Source organism: Bufo gargarizans, chromosome 1 (genome assembly GCF_014858855.1).
Source record: "Bufo gargarizans isolate SCDJY-AF-19 chromosome 1, ASM1485885v1, whole genome shotgun sequence".
Classification (NCBI taxonomy): Eukaryota; Metazoa; Chordata; class Amphibia; order Anura; family Bufonidae; genus Bufo; species Bufo gargarizans.
Genome location: NC_058080.1, coordinates 289,537,267 through 289,565,116, shown reverse-complemented (window position 1 = coordinate 289,565,116; position 27,850 = coordinate 289,537,267). Strand labels below are relative to the sequence as shown.

At 42.9% G+C, this 27,850-nt stretch overlaps 1 protein-coding gene across 1 annotated transcript; it reads left to right on the top strand.

The window, feature by feature from the left end:
* Positions 1-27,835, top strand: DCTN6 (dynactin subunit 6). The gene is made up of 7 exons (XM_044304527.1): positions 1-92; positions 1,362-1,426; positions 15,096-15,201; positions 21,159-21,247; positions 23,853-23,900; positions 26,730-26,872; positions 27,546-27,835. Exons 1-7 carry the CDS (start codon positions 4-6, stop codon positions 27,642-27,644), a joined length of 639 nt encoding a protein of 212 aa, XP_044160462.1. The 5' UTR covers positions 1-3; the 3' UTR covers positions 27,645-27,835.
* The last annotated feature ends 15 nt before the right edge of the window (positions 27,836-27,850 follow it).

Below are 27,850 nucleotides of genomic sequence, written 5' to 3'. Positions count from 1 at the left end.
CACATGACCGTGACGTCATCACAAGAGTCAGCGTCCACCTCCTCCCACGTAAAGATGGCGGATATTCTGAAGCAGGCGCAGCTGCAGAAGAGGTGACAGCTTCCTAATGTCTGGGGGTATGCGTGTTTAGAGGGGTGAAGTGCAGGGCATTAGTTCTGGGCTGTATTCTAATGGCCCATGTCGTGCAGAGTTGGATGCATGTGACATCCCATTACTGTACTGGAATGGATGCTCCTTCATAGCACAGGAGATGGACCCTGTAGCTGGTGGAACGTGTCTGTGGTAATGTGTGGGCTCATAGGAGAGACCCAGTGAGCCCCACAGCATCCTCAGAACCCATGAGGCTACACAGTGATTTGGGTGTGACCCCTCTGGCGCATTGCAGTGTGACTCGCACATAAATCGCTAAAACACTTGTGTTGTTTTTTTTTTTGTTGCGATTTCTGTTCATTTTCATTGCAAAACATGTGATTCGCACTGCAGCGCCAATCGTTCCTAAAGCTACACTGCGGTACCTGGTTGCAAGATATGTTACCCAAAAAATTGTAGCTGTACACAAAACGGACAAGAATAGGACAGGTTATACTTTTTTTGCGGGGCCATGGAACGGAGCAACGGATGCGGACAGTACACGGAGTGCTGTCCGCATCTTTTGCGGCCCCATTGAAGTGAATGGGTCCGCATCTGAGCCGCCAAAACTGATGCTCGGATGCGGACCAAAACAATGGTTGTGTGCATGAGGCCTTAAAGGAACTGTCAGGTGATATATCCTCTTTTCAAATGAAATTTTAGTCCCTGATTCCTCAATATGTGGTCATTTGAAGTTTGTCTTCACATTTGTGTAAGGCCACATTCACATCTCCGGTGAACATTTGCGTCAGAGAATAGCATGCTGGTGTTCACCGGCTCCGGCATTGCCGGATTCAACAGTTCATCATTGGATCCCTATTGACTATAATGGAATCCGGCAGTGATCCAGAGGCTCTCCGGCATAAACGCCAGATCAGTCTGTTGGATCTTCTCTAACGGAGATGTCAACACAGCCTTAGGCCTCCTGCTCACGACCGTAGTTTTTGTGCGCATTCACTTCAATGGGGCCACAAAAGATGCGGACAGCACAAGTATGTCCGGTCCGCGGCACCCACAAAATAGAACGTGTCCTATTCTTCTCCATATTACAGACATGGATAGGACTGTTCTATTAGGGACTGGCTCTTCCATTCCGCAAAATGCTGTTTGCAGATCCAATTTGTAGACCGCAATAACGGCTACGGCCGTGTGCATGAGCCAACATTGCTGCATTTTCATTGTCCTAATTTGTCATAAAACATTTTAGCAGCTGTAAACTTTTGTCATTTCAGTGTTAAAATTGCCCCAGGAGCAGTTGTCTGCGTGGAAAGTGAAATTAAAGGGGAAGTCACAATTGGTAAGTATGTATATTTGCATGCTTTGGTCCAGCATTTGCTTGCAATTGGTTGCTCATGGTTCTTTTGGTAGAAGACTGATTTTTAAAGGGAACCTGCCAGCATCAAAAACCATCCCAAACCACACGTAGTCAGCAGGGTGTTTCTAATGATCGTTTACTTCCTGCAGTCAGATGCGGTAAAAGCATGAAAAAACTAAAGCACTAAAAAAAAGCCGTGTGCATTCCGCATTTTATGAAACGTCCGGCTCATAATAGAACAGTCCGATCCTATTTTTTGGGGGGACAAGGTGACAAAAAAAAATGGCGAATCGCGAAGTTTTTTTTATTAATTTTTTTTCTGTCACGGTGTTCACCGCATAGGACGTTTTTTTAAAATATTTAAATTGTCTGGACTTTTTGGACATGGCGATTTGTAATATGTTTATTTATTGTTTATATATTTTATATGTAAAATTGGGAAAGGGGGTTATTTATACTTAAAATTTTGGTGTTTTTTTTTTTAGCTTTTTAAAAAACTTTTTATTTGATAACTGTTTCCCCCCCCTTAGGGGCTAGAACCTGTGATATTTTAATCCCTTGTCCTTTTCACCCTAATAGATCTCTTATTAGGGTGAATTGGGTCTCACACTCTCCCTGCTGCCCTGGGCTTTGTACACACAGCAGCAGGGAGATTACCATGGCAGCCAGGGCTTCAGTAGCGTCCTGGCTGCCATGGTAACCGATCGGAGCACCAGGATTTTTTTTAATGTAATATAACATACAAAAGCTATATTAATGTGTGATTTTCCTTGTAATTGTAATGACCGGTCATTTTTATAACACGCCTGACAAAACCCAAATAAAACCCCAAAAGGCTCCTAAAAAAACTGTTCAGTCACCATTGACTTACATGGTTTTGAGTGCCGGATCCGTTTTTATGACCAGACACAAAACCTCAGCTTGCAGTGGTTTTGTGTCCAGTCATAAAATTAAATGCTGCGGGAATGAAAGACATCCTGATGCATCCTAAACGGATCACTTTCCATTCAGAATGCAAGAGGACTAAATGGAAAGTTTTTTTTTTTTTTTTTTCTGGTATTGAGATCCTGTGTCGGTACTCAATACCTGAAAACAACAACACGAGTGTGAAAGTAGCCTAAGGCAAAATTGAATTTTTTTCAATTTTCACCCCACAAATAATTTTATTACAGTTTCTGGCCCTGTGTACAGCTATCAAGTGACTGACAGCCATCTCTGTATACACACTTACGCAGAGAATGCTATCAATCACTGATAACACCTCCCCCGTGTACAACTGACAGTTATCTCTATATACACACTTAGGCCTCACACATACGTGGATTTTCACATACCCCAGTCCATGAAAACCCATCCTGCTGATTGCACGAGCGAACTGCGTCATTGGTTGCTATGACGCTGTGTGCTTCGTGCTGCCGCCGCTGTACCGTAATACACTGGTATAGATCATACAAGTGTATTACTGTACAGCAGGGGCACGAAGCGCACAGTGTCATAGCTACCAATGACACCGTGCACTCGGCAGGATGGGTTTTCACGGACCACGGTCCGTGAAAATCCACGTATGTGTGAATGAGGCCTTACACACGGAATGCTATCAATCACAGATAACACCTCCCCCATGTGAGACCTCATTTGGAGTATTGTGCTCAGTACTGGAGACCATATCTCCAGAAAGATATTGATACTTTGGAGAGAGTTCAGAGAAGAGCTACTAAATTAGTACATGGATTGCAGGATAAACTTACCAGGAAAGATTAAAGAACCTTAACATGTATAGCTTGGAAGAAAGACGAGAGAGGGGATATGATAGAAACTTTTAAATACAGTTGCAAGAAAAAGTATGTGAACCCTTTGGAATTATATGGATTTCTGCACAAATTGGTCATAAAATGTTATCTGATCTTCGTCTAAGTCACAACAATAGACAATCAGTCTGTTTAAACTAATAACACACAAATAATTAAATGTTACCATGTTTTAAATTGAACACGCCATGTAAACCTTCACAGTGCAGGTGGAAAAAGTGTGAACCCCTAGACTAATGACATCTCCAAGAGCTATTTGGAGTGAGGTGTCAGCCAACTGGAGTCCAATCAATGAGATGAGATTAAAGGTGTTTGTTACAGCTGCCCTATAAAAAACGCACACCAGTTCTGGGTTTGCTTTTCACAAGAAGCATTGCCTGATGTGAATGATGCCTCGCACAAAAGAGCTCTCAGAAGACCTACGATTAAGAATTGTTAACTTGCATAAAGCTGGAAAGGGTTATAAAAGTATCTCCAAAAGCCTTGCTGTTCATCAGTCCACGGTAAGACAAATTGTCTATAAATGGAGAAAGTTCAGCACTGCTGCTACGCTCCCTAGGAGTGGCCGTCCTGTAAAGATGACTGCAAGAGCACGGTGCAGACTGCTCAATGAGGTGAAGAAGAATCCTAGAGTGTCAGCTAAAGACTTACAAAGTCTCTGGCATATGCTAACATCCCTGGTAGCTAATCTACGATACGTAAAACACTAAACAAGAATGGATTTCATGGGAGGATACCACAGAGGAAGACACTGCTGTCCAAAAAAACATTGCTGTACGTTTACAGTTTGCACAAGAACACCTGGATGTTCCACAGCAGTACTGGCAAGTATTCTGTGGACAGATGAAACCAAAGTTGAGTTGTTTGGAAAAAAACACACAACACCATTTGTGGAGAAAAAGAGGCACAGCACACCAACATCAAAACCTCATCCCAACTGTGAAGTATGGTGGTGGGGCATCATGGTTTGGGGCTGCTTTGCTGCGTCAGGGCCTGGACGGATTGCTATCAGCGAAGGAAAAATGAATTCCCAAGTTTATCAAGACATTTTGCAGGAGAACTAAATCAACAACGGAATGGCTTAAACAAAAGAAAATACGCCTTCTGGAGTGGCCCAGTCAGAGTCCTGACCTCAACCTGATTGAGATGCTGTGGCATGACCTCAAGAAAGAGATTCACACCAGACATCCCAAGAATATTGCTGAACTGAAACAGTTCTGTAAAGAGGAATGGTCAAGAATTACTCCTGACCGCTGTGCACGTCTGATCTGCAACTATAGGAAACGTTTGGTTGAAGTTATTGCTGCCAAAGGAGGTTCAACCAGTTTTTAAATCCAAGGGTTCACATACTTTTTCCCCCTGCACTGTGAATGTTTACATGGTGTGTTCAATAAAAACATGGTAACATTTAATTATTTGTGTGTTATTAGTTTAAGCAGACTGTGATTGTCTATGGTTGTGACTTAGATGAAGATCGGATCACATTTTATGACCAATTTGTGCAGAAATCCATATCATTCCAAAGGGTTCACATACTTTTTCCACCTGCACTGTGTATGTTTACATGGTGTGTTCAATAAAAACATGGTAACATTTAATTATTTGTGTGTTATTAGTTTAAGCAGACTGTGATTGTCTATGGTTGTGACTTAGATGAAGATCGGATCACATTTTATGACCAATTTGTGCAGAAATCCATATCATTCCAAAGGGTTCACATACTTTTTCTTGCAACTGTACATAAAGGGAATCAACAAGGTAAAAGAGGAGAGAATATTTAAAAGAAGAAAAACTGCTACAAGAGGACATCGTTTTAAATTAGAGGGGCAAAGGTATAAAAGTAATATCAGGAATTATTACTTTACTGAGAGAGTAGTGGATGCATGGAATAGCCTTCCTGCAGAAGTGGTAGCTGCAAATACAGTGAAGGCGTTTAACCCCTTAGGGACACAGCCTTTTTACACCTTAGGACCAGGCCATTTTTTGCAAATCTGACCAGTGTCACTTTAAGTGCTCATAACTTTAAAACGCTTTGACTTATCCAGGCCGTTCTGAGATTGTTTTTTCGTCACATATTGTACTTCATGACACTGGTGAAATGAAGTCAAAAAAATATTTTTTTTTGCACCAAAAAATACCTAATTTAACAAATTTTTGGAAAAATTAGCAAATTTCAAAGTTTCAGTTTCTCTACTTCTGTAATACATAGTAATACCCCCAAAAATTGTGATGACTTTACATTCCCCATATGTCTACTTTATGTTTGAATTGTTTTGGGAATGATATTTTATTTTTTGGGGATGTTATAAGGCTTAGAAGTTTAGAAGCAAATCTTGAAATTTTTCAGCAATTTACAAAAACGACATTTTTAGGGACCAGTTCAGGTCTGAAGTCACTTTGCGAGGCTTACATAATAGAAACCACCCAAAAATGACCCCATCTAAGAAACTACACCCCTCAAGGTATTCAAAACTGATTTTACATACGTTGTTAACCCTTTAGGTGTTGCACAAGAGTTATTGGCAAATGGGGATGAAATTTGAGAATTTCTTTTTTTTGTCAATTTTTTTTTTTTAACCCATGTTTTCCACTAACAAAGCAAGGGTTAACAGCCAAACAAGACTGTATCTTTATTACCCTGACTCTGCCGTTTACAGAAACTACCCAATATGTGGCCGTACACTACTGTACGGCCACACAGCGGGGCATAGAGTGAAAGGTGCGCCGTTTGGTTTTTGGAGGGCTGATTTTTATGGACCGGTTTATTTACACCGTGTCCTGTTTCAACCCCCCTGATGCACCCCTGGAGTCGAAACTCCCTAAAAGTGACCCCATCTAAGAAACTACACCCCTCAAGGTATTCAAAACTGATTTTACATACGTCGTTAACCCTTTAGGTGTTGCACAAGAGTTATTGGCAAATGGGGATGAAATTGGAAAATTTCATTTTTTTGCCTTATTTTCCATTTTAACCCATGTTTTCTACTAACAAAGCAAGGGTTAACAGCCAAACAAGACTGTATCTTTATTACCCTGACTCTGCCGTTTACAGAAACACCCAATATGTGGCCGTACACTACTGTACGGCCACACAGCGGGGCGTAGAGTGAAAGGTGCGCCGTTTGGTTTTTGGAGGGCTGATTTTTATGGACCGGTTTATTTACACCGTGTCCTGTTTCAACCCCCCTGATGCACCCCTGGAGTCGAAACTCCCTAAAAGTGACCCCATTTTGGAAACTACGGGATAAGGTGGCATTTTTTGGGGGAGTATTTTTAGGGTAAATATAATTTTTGGTTGCTCTATATTACATTTTTGTGAGGTAAGGTTACCAAAAATTGAAATTCTGATATTTCATCTCCATTTGCCATTAACTGTTGAGGAACACCTAAAGGGTTAATAAAGTTTGTATAATCATTTTTGAATACCTTGAGGGGTGTAGTTTCTTAGATGGGGTCAATTTTAGGGAGTTTTTACTCTAGGGGGGCATCAGGGGGGCTTCAAAAGGGATATGGTGTCAATAAAAAAGGCCATCAAAATCGGCCTTCCAGAAACCATGTCGGTCCTTTCCTTTTGCAGCCTCCCTTTTACGGATACAGCAGTTTACGACCACAAATGTGGCGTTTCTGTAAACTGCAGTATCAGGGTAATAAATTTTAACTTTTGTTTGGTTGTTAACCCTTGTTTTGTTACCGGAAAAAACGGACTGAAATGGAAAAGTGCCAAAAATAGCGGTTTTGGCACCGTTTTTTTTTTTTTTTTTTAACCGTGTTAATCTGGGTAGTTAGGTCATGGGATATTGTTATAGAGGAGATTCTTACGGACGCGGCAATATCTAATAAGTCTACTTTTTTTTACAATTATTTAGGTTTTTGACTATATTATCTTTTTTGATACAACTTTTTTTTTTGGGTATCTCTAAAGTCTAAGTGTCATTTTTTTTATTTTCTTTTAGCCAATTATCTTATGTGGGGGCTCATTTTTTGCGGGATGAGCGGACGGTTTTATTGGCACTATTTTGGGGGCTATATGACTTTTTGATCGCTTGCTATTAAACTTTTTGTTATGTAAGGTGACAAAAAAAAAATTTTTTTGCACCTATTTTTTTTTTTTTTTTTTTACTGTGTTAATCTGGGGGGTTGGGTCATGGGGTATTTTTATAGAGGAGATTCTTACGGACGTGGCGATACCTAATAAGTCAACTTTTTTTTTACAATTATTTAGGTTTTAGACTATATTATCCTTTTTGATACCCTAAAAAAAATTTTTGTATCTCTAAAGTCTAAGAGTCATTTTCTATTTTTTTTTTATCTGATTATCTTATGTGGGGGCTCATTTTTTGCGGGATGAGATGACGGTTTTATTGGCACTAATTTGGGGGCTATATGACTTTTTGATCGCTTGCTATTAAACTTTTTATTATGTAAGGTGACAAAAAAACCTTTTTTTGCACCTTTTTTTTTTTTTCTGGACCGTGTTAATCTGGGGGGTTAGGTCATGGGGCATTTTTATAGAGGAGATTATTACCGACGCGGCAATACCTATGTCTACTTTTAATAAATTATTTTCGTTTTTTTGGGTGTCTCAAGTCTGAGAACCATTTTTTTTTATCCGATGTCAGTGCTAAATTGGGATATAAATTTAGTACTCCATGGAAGTGTGATACTCCCTGAAGCAACCGTCAATGCAGAGGCCCGGATGATCGGGGCATGTGTCGCACTGAGTAGTCGTGTCCTTCCGTATCCCCCTCCTGCGACACACTCTGCACTTTTTTTGGGTTCGTCCCTTCTTTCCAGTATGGGGGACCACACCTGGAAAGTGTTGGCCAGGGACGATCCGGGCGCCTACAGTTCCCGAGGTACTCCGGCCTGCTCTTTCCCGGTCCGAAAAGATCAGGGCCTTGAGGACTGCCTCATAGAACTGGAGGAATGTCCCTGTGCTGCCAGCGCTTCGGGATAGTACAAAAGAGTTGTACATGGCAACCTGTACCAAGTAGACCGCAACTTTTTTGTACCATGCCCGGGTTTTGCGCATGGCGTTATATGGCTTGAGGACTTGATCCGAGAGATCAACTCCTCCCATATACCGATTGTAGGCGACGATACAATCGGGCTTGAGGACCGTTGCCGCGGTACCTCGCACAGGGACAGGGGTGATGCCGTTACCATGAATTGTGGACAGCATAAGGACATCCCTCTTGTCCTTATACCTGACCAGCAACAGGTTTCCAGTGGTAAGGGCACGGGTCTCACCCCTGGGGATAGGTACCTGGAGGGGGTGGGCAGGGAGGCCGCGTTGATTTTTCCGCACGGTCCCACAAGCGGACGTGGATCTGGCGGCAAGGGACTGGAACAAGGGGATACTGGTATAAAAGTTATCCACGTACAAGTGGTAACCCTTATCCAGCAGTGGGTGCATAAGGTCCCACACAAGTTTCCCGGTAACACCCAGAGTGGGGGGACATTCTGGGGGTTGAATCCGGGAATCTCGCCCCTCGTATACACGAAATTTGTAAGTGTACCCTGAGGTACTCTCACAAATTTTGTATAGCTTCACGCCATACCTCGCCCGCTTGGAAGGCACATACTGGCGGAAAATGAGTCTCCCCTTGAACGCAATGAGAGACTCATCAACCACGACCTCCCTTCCAGGTACATAGGCCTCCATGAATTTGGCCCCAAAGTGATCGATGACCGGCCGTATCTTGTACAGACGGTCATGGGCAGGATCACCTCGGGGTGGACATGCTGCATTATCGGAATAATGCAGACATTTCCTGATGGCCTCAAACCGGGAGCGTGTCATAACCGTACTGTAAAGTGGGGTCTGATATAGGACGTCCCCACTCCAGTACAGCCTGGCACTGGGTTTCTTGACCAGGCCCATATGCAGCACGAGGCCCCAAAATGTCCTCATTTCGGCTGCACTGACCGGCGTCCAGCCACCGGGCCTGGCCAAAAAGGAGCCCGGGTGTTGAGCGACGAACTGTTGGGCGTACAGATTCGTCTGCTCCACCATCAGATTTACCAGTGGGTCACTGAAAAAATGACAAAAAAAGTCATATTCAGTGTAGCCCACTGTGGAAATCTGGATTCCTGATTGGCCTACGAAATCAGGAATCACGGGCTCGTATCGCTCTGGGCTACACCAGACAAGTTCACCGGCAGGGTGCTCCGGTGGATTTAACTGGTGGGCCGGGAAACCAGTACGAGCCCCAGAGCTGCTCGTACTAGTGTGGGCCACAGGGTCCCTAACATGGCGGTCCCCTTGCTCCGCCTGGCGGCGTCTCCGCCGCCTTGGGGGCTCATCATCATCGCTAGATGATGAGGAGGATGCGGATGACAACAGGAATGTGGGGTCATCCTCATCCTCACTGGGACTCTCGGACTCGGAGGCAAGCTGGGCGTATGCCTCCTCGGCCGAGAACGTCCGGCGGGCCATAGGGGAGTGTGTGTCTGCGTGTATATGTGCGTGTGTGTAACTCTTTATTTGGTGTGCGTGTGTGAGGGGGCACGGGTGTTCACGAACTCACCCTAAAACTAACAGAAAAAAATAAATAAAACTAACTAAAAAAAGGGCAAAAAAGTGAGGAAAAAAAATTCAAAACTGCTGATCAACCGTCCGAAGTTGATCAGCGGTGGGGTGTGCGATGCGCTAACAGTGGCCGGACGCTAAGTGCCGGTCACAGTCAGCGAACTCAAAAAAAAAAAAAAGCACCCCAAAAAAGGTGGGGGGGGCAAGTGGCAGGGGGGCAAGTGGCAGCACCCCTGGGGAGTCTAGGGTCACACAGCTGTGCTGTGGACCCCAGACACCCTAACTGGGGTGATGCAATAAAAAGTCAAAAAAACTACCTTTCCCTTTTTTTTCCCTGCCTATCCCAAACTTTCCCTAGCTGTCCCTATGTACCTGATGGGGGGTGCTGGGGGCACAGATCGGGTCCTGGGGGCACAGATCAGGGGTGCTGGCAGCGATGGTGGACACGTGCAGGCAGCTCCTCTCTCCTCCGGCGCTGGAACACAAAAGGAGGAGGAGAGGGGCGCCTGCCTCTTTTGAATCTGCCGCCGGACCGCCCCCTGACCAATCAGAAAGCGATCCTGAGTGGTGATGTCACCATCACCACTCAGGATCGCTGGATGGTGATTGGTGGAGTGAAATCACCACCATCACCATCCTGTTCCGGGTTATCGGGTCTTCAGAGACCCGAATAACCCGGAAACGCAGAAAACCGCAGGTCTGAATTGACCTGCGGTTTTCTGCGATCGCATACATGGGGGGGTCACCGGACCCCCCGACGCATTTGCCCCAAGTGCCTGCTCAATGATTTGAGCAGGCACGGGGTTCCGATCGCCGCCGGCCGCGCGGCGGTGATTGAAAATGCACAGGGCGTACATGTACGCCCTGTGTCCTTAAGTACCAGGGCACAAGGGCGTACCTGTACGCCCTGTGTCCTTAAGGGGTTAAGCATGCATGGGATAGGCATAAGGCCATCCTTCATATAAGATAGGGCCAGGGGCTATTCATAGTATTTAGTATATTGGGCAGACTAGATGGGCCAAATGGTTCTTATCTGCCGACACATTCTATGTTTCTATGTACAACTATCAGTGACTGACAGTTATCTATGTATACACACTTACACAGAGAATTCTATCAATCACTGATAATACCTCCCCCTGTGTACAGCTATCAGTGACTGACCGCTATCTACACTACTCACAGACAGAGATATCTGGCTTGTGGGTAAAATTTCAGGATGAACCTAAAATGCTCTCTAACCTTTAAAGGTGAACTTAGGCTACTTTCACACTAGCGTTCAGAGCGGATCCGTCTGAGACGGATCCGCTCATATAATTCAGACGGATCCGTCCAGACTTTTACATTGAAAGTCAATGGGGGACGGATCAGTTTGAAGATTGAGCCATAGTGTGTCATCTTCAAACGGATCCGTCCCCATTGACTTACATTGTAAGTCTGGATGGATCCGCACGGCCAGGCGGACACCCGAACGCTGCAAGCAGCGTTCAGGTGTCCGCCTGCTGAGCGGAGCGGAGGCTGAACGCTGCCAGACTGATGCATTCTGAGCAGATCCGTGTCCACTCAGAATGCATTAGGGCTGGACGGATGCGTTCGGGGCCGCTTGTGAGCCTTTAAACGGAGCTCACAAGCGGACACCCGAACGCTAGTGTGAAAGTAGCCCTAATGTGATCTTCTCTAAACTTTTGAATGCACATGTCCAATTGTTCAATGTTTCAGTACTTTTTGCACAACTTGCTGTTCTCTAACAAGGAGCTTAACGGCAAAATTCACACAGGTGTTTGATCCATGAATCACCCAATACATTTCCTGGTTCAATTAGAATTGGTATTTAAACAGTCCTCCTCATCATGCTGTTCACATTTTGACATCATGACACCAAGACGACACCTAACAACTGATCAAAAGTACCTCACCATTGCAAAGCTTCAAGCAGGATGTTCTCAGACGGAAGTGGCCACCGAGCTTAGAGTGTCACAGAGTGTCATAGGTTGCAACAGAGACTGGAAGGGTCACAGAAAGGCATAGAAGTGGACATCCTTTGGCCACGTCCCACACTGATGACTGCTTCATTGTGAACAATGCCCTGCGGAACCGGATGATGAATGCCACACAACACCAGCCACATTACGGGAGGTGAAAGGCATCCAAGTGTCAATTCAGACCATTCGAAACCGTTTACATCAGCAGGGTCAAGGGACCAGTGGGCCTCAGGGCTGTTCACTGATAAAAGTCGATTCATACTGAGCAGAAATTATGGCCGCCAACGATGTTGGAGACGTCAAGGAGAGCACATGCAGCTTTGGTGGTGGTGGTGTTGTTACAGTGTGGGCAAGTGTGTCTGGTCAATACAAATACACTTTGTGAATGGTACAGTGACAAGCCCTTATTACTTGAATATCATTAATCCAGTCATTGTGCCTCTGCATGAACAACAAACACAGAACGGCTGCTGGAGACTGGGATAACTCAAATGGAGTGGCCTGCACTTTCTTCAGACCTGAATCCCATTGAAAACCTATGGGATCAGCCGAGTCGCCGTGTAGAGGCTCGTAACTCTGTACCCCAGAACCTCAGTGACCTGAGGGCCGCCCTTCAAAAAGAGTGGGATGCCATGCCTCAGCAGACAATAAGTTGACTTGTGAACAGCATGAGACATCGTTGTCAAACTGTAATTGATGCTCAAGGCCACATGACAAGTTATTGAGACATTGACAATTTTGTGGGGATATACCCACCCCTGTTGTTGGCTTTTGTTTCAATAAATTTTTGAGATGAGGAAATCGCCATTGCATGCTTCTACTTAAATGCCCTACTTTCATGCTATAATATCACTGTAGTGTGAACTTTTTACCTTTTTTATTTATTTCACCTGAAAGCCAAATATCCCTATTTTTTTTGTGAGTACTGTATATTATGTATACACATTACATCGAGAATGCTATCAATCACTGATAACAACTCCATGTGTGCAACTATCAGTGACTGACAGCTATCTCTGTATACACACTTACACAGAGAATTCGATCAATCACTGATAACACCTCCCCCTGTGTACAGCTATCAGTGTATACACGCTTATTCAGAGAACACTATTAATCACTGATAAGAAACCTCCAGGTTCAAATGAGGTCAGAAAGAGCAGAGATTTAAAGGGCTTCTGTCACCCCACAAAAGTCATTTTTTTATTTTTTTGGGCTAGTTACATTCCTTATAGCGCGATATATGAGAATATAATGTTGTCACTTACTTTCATGCGGCCGTTTCTTGAGAAAACGAAGTTTTATAATATGCAAATCCGGTCTCTACCAGCAAGTAGGGCATCTACTTGCTGGTAGCCGCAGCAGAAAACCGCCCCCTCGTCGTGTTGATTGACAGGGCCAGCCGGGATCTCCTCCTCCGGCCGGCCCTGTCAGTATTTCAAAAATCGCGCGCCTCTGTTCATTCGGTGCAGGCGCTCTGAGATGAGGAGGCTCGTCTCCTCAGAACTCCCTCAGTGCGCCTGCGCCGATGACATCACCGAAAGAGAAGACGTCATCGGCGCACTGAGGGAGTTCTGCGGAGACGAGCCTCCTCATCTCAGAGCGCCTGCGCCGAATGAACAGAGGCGCGCGATTTTTGAAATACTGACAGGGCCGGCCGGAGGAGGAGATCACGGCTGGCCCTGTCAATCAAAACGACGAGGGGGCGGTTTTCTGCGGCGGCTACCAGCAAGTAGATGCCCTACTTGCTGGTAGAGACCGGATTTGCATATTATAAAACTTCGTTTTCTCAAGAAACGGCCGCATGAAAGTAAGTAACAACATTATATTCTCATATATCGCGCTATAAGGAATGTAACTAGCCCAAAAAAAAAAAAAGACTTTTGTGGGGTGACAGAAGCCCTTTAAATGTATCAATTGCAAGTTTTGATGACTTTTTACAAAAAAAGATATGAATTTACTCAGCTTATCCTGCTCTATAGTATGCTGCCTGCAGACTGCACTGCATTTCATGGTGACAGGTTATAAAGAATATGTAATAAATATGAATGTAATAATTGGAATACTGTTTGTGTGTGGTGAATTCACATCACTGTTTAGCTTTCCGTTCTTCTGATCCGTCAGAAGAAGAGAGAGAGGGAAAAAAAACGGGATCCTGTTGCATCAGTTCTGCTTAGGGTACTTTCACACAAGCGTTTTTGTTTTCCGGTATTGAGTTCCGTCCTCGGGGCTCAATACCGGAAAAAAACTGATCAGTTTTATCCTAATGCATTCTGTTCAGTATGTATCAGAATGCATCAGTTCAGTTCCTCTTACGTTTTTTGGGTGGAGAAAATACCGCAGCATGCTGCAGTTTTCTCTCCAGCCAAAAGTCCTGAACACATGCCGGATGCGGCATTAATTTTCATTGAAATGCATTAATGCCAGCAAGTGTTCCGGAAAAACGAATCCATCCTTTCCGTGCGCGCGCACAGACCATTACATTTGTAAAAAAAATATATATATATATATATATATATCTATCTATCGGATCCGTTTTTCCAGATGACAACCGGAGAGACTGATCCGGTATTGCAATGCATTTGTGAGATCTCTCACAAATGCATCTGTTTGCTGTCCAGATTGACGGATCTGCCTGCCGGAATCCTCTGCCGCAAGTGTGAAAGTACCCTTAGGATTGCAGAGGATCCGTTTTTTTACAGGATCTAGTAAAAAAACGTATCCTATTGCATCAGTTGTCATCCATTTGAGCCATTTACGTCTTTTTAGCTGAAAATAAAAGTATTGCATGCATTTTTTTCCTTAATAACGAATCTCAGACAGAAAAGGCTCAAACGGATGACAACTGATGCAACAGGATACGTTTTTTAATGGATTCAGGTTTTTTTTCTCTCTTCTCTCTTCTCTCTTTCTCTTTCTCTCTTTCTCTTTCTCTCTCTCTTTCTCTTTCTCTCTCTCTTTCTCTTTCTCTCTCTCTTTCTCTCTCTCTCTTTCTCTCTCTCTCTTTCTCTCTCTCTTTTCTCTCTCTCTTTCTCTCCTCTCTCTTCTCTCTCTCTCTTTCTCTCTCTCTCTTTCTCTCTCTCTCTTTCTCTCTCTCTCTTTCTCTCTCTCTCTTTCTCTCTCTCCTCTTCTCTCCTCTCTTTTTCTCTCTCTCTCTTTTTCTCTCTCTCTCTTTTTCTCTCTCTCTCTTTTCTTTCTCCTCTCTCTCTCTTTTCTCTCTCTCTCTCCTTCTCTCTCCCCTTCTGACGGATCAGAAGAACGGAAACCTGAACGGTAATGTGAATGCACCTTAACATTGTTTATTTGTTGATTCTTTTTTTTTTTTCCAGGGCCAAGGACAGTAGTTCACCCTAAAGCTCGTATTTATGCTGAAGCAGGCCCCATAATTATCGGAGAAGGCAACCTGATTGAGGAGCAGGCTTTTATAAGAAACAGGTGATGCACTGTGAGCCATAGAGGGCATCCATATGAGCCCCCCGAACGGCCCTTCTCACATTCATAGTCAGAACAGCCATAACATTTTTGTTAGGCCATTTTGCCATACGCGGAAATTCTAATCCTATATCAATATAGCTGGATATTCCACTGGCGCTTGTGCCCTGCTCCTTTATGTTTGGCTGCAGTATTGCAGCAGAACCGCACAAACCGCTGCACACAACACGTAAATTATAGACCAATCTCTATGATACCACGCACTACCTTCCCCAAATTAGATATGACCCCCCCCCCTGCTGAAAGATACCCGCCGTAGCACAATCAGTTTATATTCCAAATTACCTTACTGATGGTTTCTTTCTCTGCGGTATCTGTCTTTCTCTAAATGCAGTGTGGGACTCGCTCTGTAACGGGTGTGGTATCTAGGCTATGGATTGCGCCCCGGCCGGTGGCGCGATTCCGTTTGTTCAGAATTACAACTCGCGCTGTCAAGGAGCAACTGGTGATATTGCTATGCAACTACGGATGGTTGCGAGTGCCAAACCTCTTTCCCAATGCATTTCGGACAGTGCGCTGTCCTTAATCGGTAAAAATGGCACAATTGTTTTTCCCTTCATTTCAGTAATATTTATTTAATGTAAAGAGCCTCTGTCAGCATGGTCAACCCTATTAAACCAAGGTTGGTAGGGTTGATCGTGCTGCTTAAAGCAATACCTTTCTTTCTTTTGTCTGTATGTTAAATAGCTGCTGAGATTTCTAAATTTTTATTCATATTCAAGTCGGCACATTGGAGCACCAGGGGTGGGGCTGACTCCTTGGAGCACAGTTTTTGTAACAATCCTGTGCTCTGCACATTACACTTTCCCCTTGATTGGCAGGGCTAGAAATCAGCATGCTAAGGGCAGAGCTGTGTCCTGGCAGGTAGATATCATATACACTACTTACTATAACCTTATCATAATGAGAAGAGTGGATTTCCATGCTTAGAAATCTAATGCATATTAATTGTTTATTCACAGGCACAATATATGAATATAAAGAAAACAGTAATATGTATTAGCTTTCTAAGGATAGAAATATCTTTACTCTTTATATGGTAAGCCTATAGCTTTGTGATACATGGTCAGCCTTGCATAAAGAGATCATAAGTTCAAGTCCCAGCAGAGACTTTCAAATTTTTTCTTAAGTTATTTATTTTCTCCCTCATTTAATCCATAATAAAAGACTATATAGCCCTACTATATTGAGAATAGTGTTTTTTATGCTCAGAAAGCTAAAACATATTACTGGTTTATTCACAGGCACAATATATGATTATAATGAAACCAGTAATATGTATTAGCTTTCGAAGCATAAAAAAACTATATTTTCAATATAGTAAGGCTATAGCCTTTTATTATTGGTTAACCCTTTCGCTACCAGCGCCGTACAAGCATGATGTCCTCTCGCACGTGCAGCGGGTGTCATGGCCGGCAAGTCTCTGCTGTTTCAAACAGCAAAGACCTGCGGCTAATTACTGCAATCGGCAATAATGCCGATCGCAGTAATTAAATGCTTTTGATGCCGTGATCAAGTGAGATCACGGCACCTGAATGCGCAAAAAATGAAAAGCTTCTGCTCCCGGGTTTAGTACTATAGCCCCGTGCGGCCAATCGGGACTTCAGTACATGCGCTGAATGCTCTGAATCTCTATGAAGAAATTCAGAGCATTAATGCTGCAATTTTTATTTTGGCCACCAGATGGCAGGCCAACATAAGAAATGAGCAAAATGCAAAGAATTTTTTTTAATCGCTTATAGGTCAAAAATAAAAATTAAAAAACATAATTTATAAGATCATTTATGAGCCTTAGGCCTCGTTCACACTTCAGTGTTTGGTCAGTGATTTCCATCAGTGATTTGTGAGCCAAAACCAGAAGTGGAGCCTCCACAGACATGAGGTAGAAGGGAAAGATCTGCTCCTGTTCTTTGTTTAGAGTTGCACCTGGTTTTGGCTCACAAATCACTGATGGAAATCACTGACTAAACACTGAAGTGTGAACGAGGCCTAAAAATGATAAAAAAAAAAAAAGTTTTAAAATATATATATATATATATATATATATATATATATATATATATAAAAAATAAAAGTTTAAATCACCCCCCCTTTCCGTATAATAAAAATACCTAAATTAATATAAACATCCTGGGTATTGCCGCGACTGAAAACGCCCATAATATAAAAAAAATCCAATACGGTAAATGGCGTAACAGAAAAAAGGGTAAAAATGTACTATTTGCCATTTTTTCATTGCTTCTTTTACCCCAAAAAATTTAATAAAGTGTGATCCAAAAGGCATGCACTCTCCAAAATGGTATCAATAAAACTATGAATTGTCCCGCAAAAAATGAGCCCCTAAACAGCTCAGTAGACATAAGTATAAAAAAGTTATGTGGGTCAGAATATGGTAATGTGGGAAAAAAAATATATAAATCTCAAAGTTGACATTTATTTTTACACATAAAAAACCTATACATATGGGATATCATTGTAATCGTACTGATCCAGAGAACGAAGGGCATAGATCAGTTTTGCCGTGGGAACAAAACCCCTAAAACCACCTAATTTGGAATTATTTTTCCGCTTCCCACTACATTTTATGCCATAATTAATGGTGGTATTAGAAAGTACAACTTGTCCCGCAAAAAATAAGCCTTCATGCAGCTATGTGACTGGGAATATAAAAATAGTTATGGCTCACGGAAAATAGGGAAGAAAAATGAAAACGCAAAAACTGAAAGCTAATACATATTACTTTAATCATATATCTTGCCTATGTATAAATCAGTAATATGTATATTAGCTTTCTAAGCATAGAAATTATGGTAAGGCTATAGTAGTGTATTTCACATGTACATTCTAGAACATAGCTCTGCCGTCAGCATGCTGATGTCTAGCCCTGTCAATCAAAGGGAGTGTGCAGAACACAGGGGTGTTACAAAAGTAGTGCTCCAAAGATTCAGCCCCTGGTGCCCAACTTGCTCCTTTTTAAATAAATAAAAATGCGGATATCTTTGCAGCTGTTTTACATACAGACAAAAGAAAGGTATTGTTTTAATCAGCATGATTAACTCTACCAGGCAGTATGTCTGATTTAGGCCTCATGCACACAGCCGTTGTTTTGGTCCGCATCCGAGCTGCTGTTTTGGCGGCTCGGATGCGGACTCATTCACTTCAATGGGGCCGCAAAAGATATAGCCTGTCCTATTCTTGTCTGCGTTTTGCGGACAAGAATAGGCAGTTATATTAATGGCTGTCCGTGCCGTTCCGCAAATTGCGGAACGCAAACGGATGCCATCCGTGGTTTGCGGACCGCAAAACACACAACGGTCGTGTGCATGATACGGACCGCAAAACACACAACGGTCGTGTACATGCAATAGACTGATTTTGTAACTGCATGTATCTCAAAAACTGCTGCAAATTGTTAATAAATACCAATTTTTAGATCAAACTAAGTAAAATTCCACAAATCCACAACAATTAATTATATGTTTAGTTTTGTGTGAATGGGGTGACCGTTTCGGCTTGAGTGTGTTTTGTATTTCCTTTTTTTTTTTTTTTTAAAGAGGTTTAGACTTTTTTATACTGATGACCGATCCAGACGATAGGTTATCAGTATCTGATCGGCAGGGGTGGGACACCCGGGACTCCTGCTCATCAGCTGTTTGAGAAGACTGCAGTAAGGCCTCCTCACAGCTGAACTGGCCTGGTGCCATGCAATATATAGCGGATATGCTTGGTATCGCAGCTTAACGCCATTCACTTGAATCAGACTGAGCTGCGCCCAGGCTTCATGACCAGTTAACGTGACGCCACTGGTCTAGGTAAACTGTGAGGGTAAACTTCTCAAACAGCTGTCGGACCCCCACCAATCAGAAACCGATTATTATAAGACCTCTTGGGGGACATGCACACTTTTCTTTTTTTTATATATATATTTTGCACTTTTCCGTTGTAACTCGCGCATCCAAAATAGCCCCAATTAAACCCCAGTTACAGTGGGGGAGAAGCCCCCTTTGGGAGAATTTTACACATGCAGAGCAAGATCCAACAACTCTGCCATTGCTGAGACACCTGGTGGTCAAATGATGGCTGGGTCAAATAGAGGAAGCAACATAACCACTTCCTCCATTCACTGCATGGTGCTAAATGAGCGCCATGTACCCAGGAAAGGAGAAATCAGAAGCAGCAATAAACTGCTTCTGTCTTCCCCTCGGCTCCCCGGCTGACACTGGCAGCTGGGGACTCTAAATGCTCCTGCTAGATTGCAGGAGATTTAATCTCACACCATTCATGTATGGCACTCCGGATTATAGCCCAGCACCAATTGCCTTTACATGTATGGTGCTTGGTCCTTATTAGGTTAACCCTTTCTACCCCGGAGGTTTTTGCTCTTTCATTTTGCATTCCCTGCCTTTCCAGAACCATAACACTTTTTTATATTTCCGTTCGCATTGCCGTCTCGGGGCTTGTTTTTTGCGGGTTAAGTTTTACTTTCCAATGCCACCATTTAATATCGCATATGATGTAGTTGGAAGCAGGAAAAAATAGTATTTTTACAACGTTCGATATGCGATAAAACTGACCAGTTACCGGTACTTTTATTCTCCAGGTCAGTACGAATCCGGCGATAGCTTATATGTGTAGTTTTTATTTAGTTTGTAAAACTGATGAAATAATAAAAACCTTGAAAAAAATAATTTGTTTTATTTTTTTATTGCCATATTCTGACCCCTATAACTAGCATTGGAGTCTATGAGATATTTACTAGTTTTCTATGGAGCCCTGCAACAGGTAGGGGCTCCATAGGAAACACTATGCAGGAGCCTCCTGACATAGGGGGAGGGAGCCGGACCATATCCTGTAGTGAGCACCTCCGGGTTTTTGCGTGCTCAGATGCTGCGGTCAGGATTGACTACGGTATCTGAAGTGTTAAATGTCCGCAACCGGCATTATCGTTGGTTGCGGACATGAGTAGTGGGTGTCTGCTGTATGAAACAGTAGGCACCCCCCGGCTATGGTGCCCGTCTTTAAAGACCCAGCCAGAGCCGTACTAGTAAGTTGCTGTCCGGAAAGGGGTTAACAGGGTTTGCAGGATCTGATAAATCAACTTATTTATCACCAACAACTCTTTAGTCATCACTAAGGGGCCTTAGGCTGGGTTACCGCTTTTCTATAGCTGCTCAGTCTATCCGCAACATGGGTCTCCCATGCAGTGGAAAACGAGGGCTCGGCTCTTGCATAAGAACCAAGCTCCTGTTCTAACGGTCCGGACTGGCAGAAGTGCAAATCCAGACCGTTTAACCCCTTAGATGCCACAGTCAATAGCGACCACGGCATCTAAGCGGTTACAGAAGGACTGGACTCCCCCTGTCTCCCATTGGCGCTCCATGAATGAATATGCATAGTGCCGATGTCTTGGCATGGCAGCCTAGGCCTAATGAAGACCCAGGCCTGCCTTCAGTGTATTCATAGCAGGCTGCACCTGCTGGTGGATGTCAGTATTGCACCGACAGAAACAGAATAATACATTGCATTGTATGAGCAATGCAGTGTACTATAGAAGCAATCAAAAGATCGCCTATTAAAGTCCCCATGTGGAACTAGTGAATGCTGGTTACATTGTAGCTGTTAAGATTAAATGTGGGCGCATTGTGACCCTCAGGTTGCCACAGTACAACAGTCAGGAGAAGATTTCAGTGCAGCCACATACACTGTTATTAGTTCTGATTTTAGCAGCACAACATTTCCTTCTAATTATGTGCGGCCAGAAGTCTCAGTGTAGCATTGACCTTACACTCAAATGTTCTGCCAAACTGTCATCCCAGAAGAGGACTGTGCTGCTGACATGTCTTTTAATTCTGGAATTTAGCAGAGATTTAATCTAAAATGTTCCTAAATTACTTTTGCAGTTTACCAGAAAACATTGCATCCGACTCAGAAGATGTGGAGCCAAAAACGATGATCATTGGCACCAACAATGTGTTTGAAGTTGGTTGCTGTATCCTTCCCTTATCTACACATATTGCATTCCAAAAATAAAATGGCAATGGCACGTTTAAAATATTTTTAGGAAACTTTAAAAGGCTTGTCTGGGATTTTACAAAAGTAGTATAACAGACGAAAATCAGATATTAATTTTTTTTTTTTTTTTTATAAAATCACCATTAGGCTACATTCACACGACCGTTGTGTTTTGCGGATCCGCACCACTGCTGGTTTACAAGGTGGTTAAAACCCCTGGAAACAAGCAGTCTATAATGTGATGGAAAAATGAACCAAGCCAGCAAAGGAAGCAATATGAACAATCACAATACATTAGTAAGTGCCTTGTAGTAACTGTCTAAATGATAAATACCATTTGCTGAAGTGAGACATCCCCTTTAAATACCCTGCCATTCCGGCACCGACTGTTTTTGTGTACTTTGCTGCAGTGCTTCATGTCACATATCCACCTTTCAGTGTTTTGCAGTCCGTTTTTCATGGATACGTTCCGTTCTTTTGTTTCCGTTCCGTTTTTCCGTATGGCATATACAGTAATTACATAGAAAAAATTGGTCTGGGCATCACATTTTCAATAGATTGTTCCGCAAAAATAGAACGGATACAGAAGACATACGGATGCATTTCCGTATGTGTTCCGTTTTTTTTGCGGACCCATTGACTTGAATGTTCTATCTTTCAATGGAACGGAAATACGGAAACGGAATGCATACGGAGTACATTCCATTTTTGCGGAACCATTGAAATGAATGGTTCCGTATACAGACCGTATACGGAACGCAAAAAACGGCACGCAAAATGGGAAAAAAAACGGTAGTGTGAAAGAGGCCTTGGTCTTCTAGACGGGTTTTTATTTGTGTGATTAAAAAGTACCAGTTTACAGATGCTAGTTGTGGGAGTTTGGGAGATACCAGTTAAGGGTGGGCGATATGGCCTAAAATCTATATTGCAATATAATTTTAAGCATGTGCGATATATATCGTGATATCTTCTATATTTCGGTGGGGGTTAAACATTTTTATTTTTATTTAATAACTATTCGCCTCCTTAGGGGCTAGAACCCTTGTCCATTTCACCATGATAGATCTCTATTAGGGTGAACAGGATCTCACACTTTCCCTGTTGCCCTGTGCATAGTGCACACAGCAGCAGGGAGCGGACTATGGCAGCCAGGGCTTGAGTAGCGTCCTGGCTGCCATGGTAACCGATTGGAGCCCCGCAATTACACTGCTGGGACTCCGATCAAAAGGGGCCACTGCCCTGGGGCCACTGCCACCAATGATTTAATCGTGTGGAGGGGGAATGCACAATTAATATAATACTTAGAAGAGGGGGAGTAGAATGGAGGGCCACTGCGCCACCAATGAATATAGTTTAATATGCCTAATTACAAACGTAGCCTGTATGTGCCGGCCATATCCCATACCTGGCTTCTATTACTGCGCGCAGTGATATGCCGCAATTAACTCTTCAGGACCTGAGGGGTTCATTGCGGCCGGGTATGGGATACGGCCAGCACATACAGGCTACGTTTGTATTCAGGCATATTAACTATATTCATTAGTGGCGCAGTGGCCACAGTCCCTCCTACTCTGTTCTCATTGGTGGCGGAGTGGCCACAGTCCCTCCTCTGTTCTCACTGGTGGTCAGCGGCAGCCGCACACTGTGGCGAGGGAGGGACTCCCTCCTTCTCCACTGTGCCGGCTCAGGAGAACATGGTGTGTGCCGAGAGCGCCGCATGCCATGTTCTACCGCAATATGGCTATATAAACGAAATCTCTATCGTTGGCCAAATTTATATAGTTTATATTGCATATCGTCTATATCGCCCACCCCTAATTGACACTTCCTTCCGACCAGGTCATTCTAAATCCTTACTTATCTATTACTAACCTAACGTCATATGAATTAAACTCTTTATTCCCGCTCAGTCTGACTCCTTTATATGGCATTTATTCATATGCGGGATGGGTAATTTCCAGTACATACTACCATAACACCCAGTTCTCTGGTGTAATCCATGTAATTTAGATATTAAAGGAGTAAGTTACTAACCAGAAATACACCTATATTAGGCATATTGCGGTGCAAAGGTCCTTGGTGCCACAATCTGCGACTTTCCCCACTCACGCCACGTTTAAAAAAAGTAGGCAGGGAAGGGGACAGGCTGGGAGGCCCGTCTCATTTACCATTTTCTACGCCTGTTTTAGGCGTAGAGAACTGTCTAAATGTAAGACAGCTTGGAAGCTGTCTTACATTTAGAAGCAGCGGATCCGCCGACGTTATGTAGAAGCTAGCTAGTTATGTAGACTGCATGCAGTACTTTTAGTCCGGCCGCCTCTCGGCGTGCACTGCCGTCGTAACTCCACCCCCGCCCCATTATAGTCAATGGGGATGGAGCGGCAGTCCGGGGGCACACGTGAACTAGCGGAAGGATGGATCCGACAGGCTGTTCACCCGCCGGAACAGCCTGCCAGAGTACCCTGCCGCTAGTGTGAAACTAGCCTAAGAGTTCCATACGATAATTTTGTACCTTACATTGTATTCATTTTTTAGCTTCTCTCCTCTTTTTTACTGTGAAAGACCTTAATGCCCGTATCTAGATTCTCAAGCAATGAAGATGGGAGATAACAATGTTATTGAATCCAAAGGTAAGCTGTACAAACATCTGCAATCTCTGTTAAGGTGTAATGATTTTATTTTCGACTTAGTTCTCACACTGCTTGAAAAGAAACTGTTATAATACATTTACCTGTAAGTACAGATAGGGTAGATGTACTATTCAAATGTGCCAAAATGTAACTTTTTTTTTTTTTTGCCTTGTTCGACAAGAACAGAGAAAGAGGTGTGGCTTAGTAGCTGAGGGAGTGTAGACACAATGGCCCTGATTTATCATACCTTCACTCCAGAATTCTGGCATCAAAAGGTCACTAAATATTGCTTTTGCAACTTTTTTGCACTCAATTGCACAAAATGTAAGCGCTTGCGCAAAATTTGTGACTTTTTACACTCGGTTGCGTAAGATTTTGCAACTTTTTGCATTTTTACTGACTGATGTAAAAAAAGTGGGTGTGGCTAGCTATGTTAATGAGTTTCACTCCAGATTTATCATTCAGACTTTTTTTTAAAAGTTGCAGTCTTACTCCAGGAGGAGGGTGGAGTAAGAAAACTGGAGTAGCTTCTCTAGACAGAAGTGTTAGGTTTAAGGAGAAGCCAAATTTATCAAACAACCAATGCAGACTCAAGCAATACTGACTTCAAATGTTCTCCTCGTGATAAATTCCTCCCTATGTGCAAAAATTCTGGCACAAGATTCCTGCACAAAGTAGGCCATCTAATAAAATTAGAGTAGGTTCTAGGTTTAAATTATCTGAATGTTACAGGCAAATTTACTAAGTCTGCGTGTGCGTTTTATGTGCCGTTTTTTCAAATTGCAATACTTTGGGCCTTATTTATCAAAACTGTCCGACTGTAAAATTGTTTGTTTCCCATGGCAACCAATAAGAACTCAGCCTGTATTTCTTTAAAGGGAACCTGTCACCTGGATTTTGTGTATAGAGCTGAGGACATGGGTTGCTAGATAGCCGCTAGCACATCCGCAATACCCAGTCCCCATAGCTCTGTGTGCTTTTATTGGGTTAAAAAAAACGATTTGATACATATGCAAATTAACATAAGAGTCATATCTTACTTGTGTGACCAGAGAAGTCATATTTTCAAGCTCTGACTCATCTCAGGTTAATTTGCATATGTATCAAATCTATGGGGACTGGGTATTGCGGATGTTCTAGTGGCCATCTAGCAACCCATGTCCTCAGCTCTATACACAAAATCCCGCTGACAGGTTCCCTTTAAGTGCTCAGAAAGAAAATTAAAGTTGAGCTGTTTGGGTGCTTTGGGCATCTAAAACACTCATTATACAGTTTTTTCCTTCCATAATGAATATGCAGCATATTTCAAATGGACATTTAATGGGGTGGTCAGAGTTAAATAAAAAAAAGGCAAGGATGGTATTAGAATAATAGATAGATAAAAATGAGTCCTGAATTACCTCCATTTCCATGGCATTTTTTTTTTCTGACTGTTTATCCTCTAGAGAGAAGGCTATGTCAAAACAACAAGAGCTTTAATATGCTGCATTAAAAAAAAAAAAACACATGCCCTAAAAACAGCACCTCATTTACAAAAACGACTTTCAGCTAAAATCTGCAGGTGCAAAAAACACAACTAAAAGCCACAAAAAAACAACTATATGTGAACCTACTGTAAGGGCTCTTTCACACCTGCGTTATAGTCTTCCGGCATAGAGTTCCGTCGTCGGGGCTCTATGCCGGAAGAATACTGATCAGGATTTTCCTAATGCATTCTGAATGGACAGTCCGTCCTTCAGGATGCATCAGGATGTCTTCCGTTCCGGAACGGAACGTTTTTTGGCCGCAGCAAATAGCGCAGCATGCTGCGCTTTTTGCTCCGGCCAAAAATCCGGAACACTTGCCGCAAGGCCGGATCCGGAATGAATGCCCATTGAAAGGCATTGATCCGGATCCGGCCTTAAGCTAAACGTTGTTTCGGCGCATTGCCGGATGCGACGTTTAGCTTTTTCTCAATGGTTACCATGGCTGCCGGGACGCTAAAGTCCTGGCAGCCATGGTAAAGTGTAGCGGGGAGCAGCATACTTACCGTCCGTGCGGCTCCCGGGGCGCTCCAGAGTGACGTCAGGGCGCCCCAAGCGCATGGATCACGTGATCGCATGGACACGTCATCCATGCGCATGGGGCGCTCTGACGTCACTCTGGAGCGCCCAGGGAGCCGCACGGACGGTAAGTATACCGCTCCCCCGCTCCTACTATGGCAACCAGGACTTTAATAGCGTCCTGGGTGCCATAGTAACACTGAAAGCATTTTGAAGACGGATCCGTCTTCAAATGCTTTCAGTACACTTGCGTTTTTCCGGATCCGGCGTGTAATTCCGGCAAGTGGAGTACACGCCGGATCCGGACAACGCAAGCGTGAAAGAGGCCTAAGACTGTCTTTCCACACTTAGGGTTTTTAATGCGTTTTTATTTTTGTTTTTGTTTTTTAACCAAAGCCAGGGACAGAGGACACACATAAAAGGAAACACCAAGCCTCTTTTTGAGTCCATTCCTAACTTTAGTTTTAAAAACTCCATATAAAATTTAGAATGTGGAAATCTAACCCAAAGAGATTCTCACCAGACAGCCAAGAACCCAGCAGCCAGTGATCAGATCTTGATGGCATTGTGACTACGATGGGAAAAGCCAGTTTCTATCATTATCAATTTGAATAATTGAGCGCGTTTAGTCTAACTAATATAAGCTTTCTCAATTTAGGCAAAAAAACGAAATGTGTTCTTTGTGAAGCTCCCACGTGTAAACTTGAGATTTCATTGGCAGTGCAAAGTAGTGATATTGGTATAATGTAGTAACATGGTGAATTTTCTTCCGCTTCTACTTTAATAGCTTATGTAGGAAGAAATGTCATACTAACCAGTGGCTGCATAATTGGTGCTTGCTGCCAGGTGGACACTTGTGAGGTTATCCCTGAGAATACTGTCATATATGGATCTGAATGTCTACGCAGAGTACAGACAGAGCGCCCCCAGGTTGGTACTGTGCCTATACTTCTCTACTATAGATTTACCTGAGTGGATTTTTCCCACTAACAGTACTTACCCCCTGTGCAGTGTCTCCCCATCATACAAGTGAATGGGACTGAGCTGCAGTACCAGGCATAGCCCCTGCTAAATGTTCTTTACCTGCATGGTATGAATGTGATTTATTAAATGGCCTCTCCACTTTCAATAAACTTTGCATAAATCAATAGTATGGGTGAATGTAAGAAAATTTGCAATATATCTTATCAGAAGAAATGCCTCTTTCTTAACTTGTCAGCTCCCCAAACTAACATTTTACATGTTGGCAGACTGTTAGTTCACTAAAGAATCTGCTCTTAGAAGTCTATGGAAAGGGGAGGATGAGTGAGTTGACGATGTTCATTTAGGAGAGAGAAAGAACATAAAGGGGAGAAGGAGGCATTTTCTTTTATTTCATTGTATCATTGATTTATGCAAAATTATGTGAAACATTATTGACCATTTAAAATCCCATTCACTACAGTGTAACATCTGACTGCTGTGGTACATTAGCACACTGGCAAAAAATACCACAAAACCGCAGTTGTTTTTGATATATGTTGGTCATAGAACTCTTGTTTTATATTAATGAACACTTTTTCAACTTAATAGTTGACACTTGTTTTTCTTCTTGGAAATACAGCCACAAACTTTGCAGTTGGACTTCCTCATGAAGATTCTTCCAAATTATCACCACCTCAAGAAGACCACAAAAATCAGCAATTCTTCAGTGAAGAACTAATGCATCCTTTTACGAATTGCCACATTTAGCTCTGTTCTCTTGTTTCTTTTACACTATATATTTACCATTGTTTCTCATGCTATTTATTTATTAGTTTTTTTGCCATATGTTTACATTCTAAAGATAGATTATAGCAAAAATATGTATTATGGGGCATCGCTTTCTTCATTCTAATAAAACAACTGGTAATATATCAGTTGTGTTCT

Excerpts from the sequence above, each read along its gene's own strand:
- DCTN6 (XM_044304527.1), top strand. The coding sequence starts at position 4 with ATGACCGTGACGTCATCACAAGAGTCAGCGTCCACCTCCTCCCACGTA. Across the intron at positions 23,901-26,729 it reads CAATGTTATTGAATCCAAAG|CTTATGTAGGAAGAAATGTC; the intron begins GTAAGCTGTACA and ends CTACTTTAATAG. Across the intron at positions 26,873-27,545 it reads TACAGACAGAGCGCCCCCAG|CCACAAACTTTGCAGTTGGA; the intron begins GTTGGTACTGTG and ends TTGGAAATACAG.